Source organism: Chrysochloris asiatica, unplaced genomic scaffold, assembly GCF_000296735.1.
Source record: "Chrysochloris asiatica unplaced genomic scaffold, ChrAsi1.0 scaffold00049, whole genome shotgun sequence".
Classification (NCBI taxonomy): domain Eukaryota; kingdom Metazoa; phylum Chordata; class Mammalia; order Afrosoricida; family Chrysochloridae; genus Chrysochloris; species Chrysochloris asiatica.
In genome coordinates, this window is record NW_006408567.1 from 2,206,448 (window position 1) to 2,210,495 (window position 4,048).

The 4,048-nt window shown below is 35.1% G+C and overlaps 1 protein-coding gene across 1 annotated transcript in view; it reads right to left on the reverse strand.

Moving 5' to 3' along the window:
- Positions 1-4,048, reverse strand: part of LTN1 (listerin E3 ubiquitin protein ligase 1) — an 80,499-nt gene that overhangs the window by 67,645 nt on the left and 8,806 nt on the right. The window contains exons 2-4 of the mRNA XM_006862509.1: positions 3,475-3,678; positions 3,076-3,174; positions 463-693 (exon numbers count right to left, since the gene is read on the reverse strand). Of these exons, the coding sequence (XP_006862571.1) occupies positions 463-693; positions 3,076-3,174; positions 3,475-3,678 (534 nt within the window). The remainder of the gene's footprint in view (positions 1-462; positions 694-3,075; positions 3,175-3,474; positions 3,679-4,048) is intronic.

Sequence of the window (4,048 nt, forward strand, 5' to 3'; positions counted from 1 at the left end):
GTCTGATAATATTTTAAGACAATATTTTGATGAGAAAAAATATGCACAGCTTCTGCTCACGAATTAAATGTTCTGAGCTATAATTTTATAAATTAAAAATGGAAAATTTCAGTATTTTAGAAAAATTCAATTCAACAAGTTACTTTTAGTGAAAATCCAAAATGGTTAATTTTGTTATACAACCTTCTATTTGTTTTTATTTGAATACAGTTCATTTACTCATTCCCCAAGCAAGGTAAAAGAGGAGCCATTGTAATATGCCTTATGTCTTTTATTGTTGCTGTTGTTGTTGTGTGCCATTACGTTTGTTTCAACTCATAATAACCTAGTTATCAACCCTGTATAGTTTCCAAAGAGCAGCTGTTGAGTTTGAACCACCAATTTTGAAATTCAAATGACCCTGGGTATGAACTTGAAAAAGCAAGAAAGAAGGATACATACAAAATGCTTCCAAGAACTTACACTTGCAATTTCATCCTTACAAAAAGCTAGGGCTTCAGGTTGCTTGCTTGGAGGGAAAGCTGCTTCAAATGCATCTTTTGCTGCACATGCTGCTGGTGTATAAGTATCACACTGAGCCATCAGCCAATATCCCATTAAACTTTTTAAATAGGGAGCCAAATGTTTCTTTACTTTAAGGATGAGTTTCACAAAAGCTTGCTGTGTGGCTTCTCGAACACGGCGGTCATGATCCTATTGAAAAAATAATTGTGATTTTAAGTAATGTTAGCCCATAAATATAAATGCAAACATTTCTGGATATGATATAATAATGTCCCATTACTAGGAATTCACCTATAGCTAAATGAAAATCAGACTTTAAAAAGCATTAAGAATTTGATTTGTTTTAAATAATAAATTTTATCAGACATTTGATAAAGCTAAAGCAAAAACACATTGCTACAAAATTATAGAAACCTTTATTAAACAAAAATATTAAAATGTAAAGCTGTTTCTCATAATATCCTCCATCTAGATCTATATATACTTCTGAAGGCACTATTTCCAAATCTCTCATCTTTCCCTGAAGAATTCAGTACTCTCCGTTTTCTTCTTGTTGTTGCTGTTAATTGCCATCGAGTCAGTTCCGACACACAGTGACCCTTTAGGGGGTTTCCAAAGAGCAGCTTCACTTTATACTACATCAAACAACAACTTGACCATCCTCAAGGGACTCAAATTGTGCTCCTTTGAAATGTTCTTTTGAGTTATGGGAACAAAAAAAAAGAAAAAAAAACGGTTTGAAGAGGCAAGACCAGGGCGAGGCCAGACCAGTGTTGTGGGTGGCTGGAGTACGGTTTCCTTATAAAACTGAGAGCAAGACAACTCTTGTCACCCTGGGAGAATGAGCAGGTGCACTGTTGTGATTGAAACAAATTCCTCAGGACAATTTTCCTGGTCTTTTTCTCACTAATACAGTTTGCCATTTCCTAAAATCTTCTTCACAATAAGCGCCCATGATCATCCTATATTCTGTTAGAAAATATATCAAGATTACCCCTTTGGTACGCCCCCAAAACAGTAACTAAAACCATCTGAGATGACCTCTCTACCTTGAATTTAACTGGTCCAGCTTCAAAACAAAAGCCAGTTTTGATTGGACTTTGCTCTCTGGATTGTACTGATAAATCCAAGGCTTACTCATGGTTAAGATTCATTCCATAAAATTGTTTTCATCAGCTTTGGTCATACTTAATAGATTAATGGAAAAAATCAGCTCTTTGAGCTAGGTGATCTTCACGCAATGCTTTTGGCATACATTCAGCCAACAGCTTATGAGATCAAGGTATTCACTTAAAATTGAAAATACGAACCATGTGAGGTCCTAAAACTTCAGTAGCTATCCCATCAGTGGTAATTCTATGATCTTCCTCCATGAGTTTCTGGGCTTCACCCAGTTCCTTCATTCATCAGGATATTCCCTCTTGCCTCATCTTTAAGGTCTTCCCAATTTTCCTTAAAACATGTGATTCTTCTAAAAACTATTGTTTTCTGTGGGACAGTTATCCTATAAACTTGCTGCAAAGTTTTAATAACTTAGGAAGACATCCACTTGAGTTTTACTAAAATTTCATATTAGCCCTGACTTTAAAACTGTTTTTACGCATGGCACAAGAAGTATCCTGTTATTGAACATTTCCTAATAAGACTAAGACAATCATACTACTGAGAGAATTTGTTTACCACCTATTCACTGATCACAGAGACATGTTTAATCGTGTTGTATTTGGAATAAACCCCTACATGTATGAAATGGAACCCTAGGTTTTTTTTTTAATTACCCTCTTAATCATGATAAGAAAGACTCTCTAAGATTCAAAGCTGGACCTTAAATAAGCAATTCATTCTCATTCTTCTGTAACAAGTATATAAGAAAATAAACAATCCCAGAATTTTTTTATGATTGGAAAGAAAGCATCCAATAATTTTCAAGTAATGACCAAATTTCCAAAAAAAAATAAACCTCTCTCCTGGCGTGGTGCTGTGGGTTAAAGCACTGAACTAAGATCGGTTTGAACCACAAGGTCGGCAGTCCAAGCTCACCAGTTGCTCCCTAGAAAACTTAAACATTTGGAACCAACTTGACAGCACTTAACAACAAAAAAATACTCCTTACGTGAAGTCATGTTGTGGCACTGTAATTTAAGCACTGGACCGCAAGGTCGGTTTGAGATGCATGGTCAGTGGTTCAAACTCACCAGCCAGTCCTCAGAAACCCTATACAGGGTTCCTATGAGTGGGAACTCCATTTGATGGCACTTTAACAACAACCACCACAACACTCTATACAACCCAACACAATCTAATCTATATAACAATACTGACAAAATATTTCACATTGTTGTTGTTAAGTGCCCTGGATTCCGTTCTAACTCATAGCTATCCTCATAGGGTTTCCAAGGAGTTAGTGAGTTTGAACCTCCAACCTTACAGTTCAAACCAACCTTTGCAGCCCTGCACTTATTCTACAGTGCCACCTGAGGACCCCAAAGTAAATCATCTAAATTTAAAACTCCCCATTATTCCAACCAAAATATAACAACAGAAATAAGCTAGTAATGTTGTGAAACTTACAAGTGAAATTTTACAGAAGATTCTTGGCCAGTATGGAAGAACTCCTTTTACAACTTCTGTGTCTCTCTCTGTACACATTGTTCCAAATTCCTGCATAGCCTAGTGGTAAATTATTAACATTATTAGGGATTAACAGTCAACACACAATATTTATTATTGATTATACATCTTCTATTCAGGAATCTCACTCCACTTTAAGTAATGGAAGAACATGTTATCTCTGTTTGTGGAACTAATTTGAAGAATGCTCTTACAGGCTGTTCTAGTAGAAACTTTTATTTGTAAAGGAACTTACTAGTGATACATTATTGCTAATTTTGCTTTACATAAAATATGCCAATGATATTTTGTTTTAGTAAAAAAGATTTTGATTATTTTTATGAAAATAAGTAAACTTGCTTTTAATTTTGTTGTGACATCTTTCTTGGAAAGTTTCCGCAGCACCATTCGGAAATCAGAATCTACAAGATTGTCTATTTCTTCAGCTCCTTGAATAGCTGGAACATAGACGAGATCACTTTGAGATGTTCCAAAACCAATAAATCCAGGAACTGTTCCCTGTTCCTTGGCAAGGAGTTCTGCAGCTCGGCCACTGTTTGAAGGCTGACAAAGGAGAAAAGGAAGAAAAGAGTTCAGGAAGAGTTCAAACTTTAAGTTCTTTAGAGTAATTCCCTGATTCTTCTAATGACTGAAACAACTTTTTACTTAGCGATTGTATTTTCTCCTAGCCTAAGACTTCATCTACTGCAATATTCCCTAAAGATAAATGTGTGTATCATCAATAACTACCAATAATGATCTCAGGAGCTAATTCCTAGTTTTCTAAACATCACAACAGTGCTTTTTTAAAAACTTCAGTTACAATATACTAGTGGCTCATGATATCAATTTAATAAGCCATGACCAGCATCTGAAAGAAATACTCAATGAAAAAAAGTTAAAAATCAAAGTATCATATACAGTAAGAAAATGT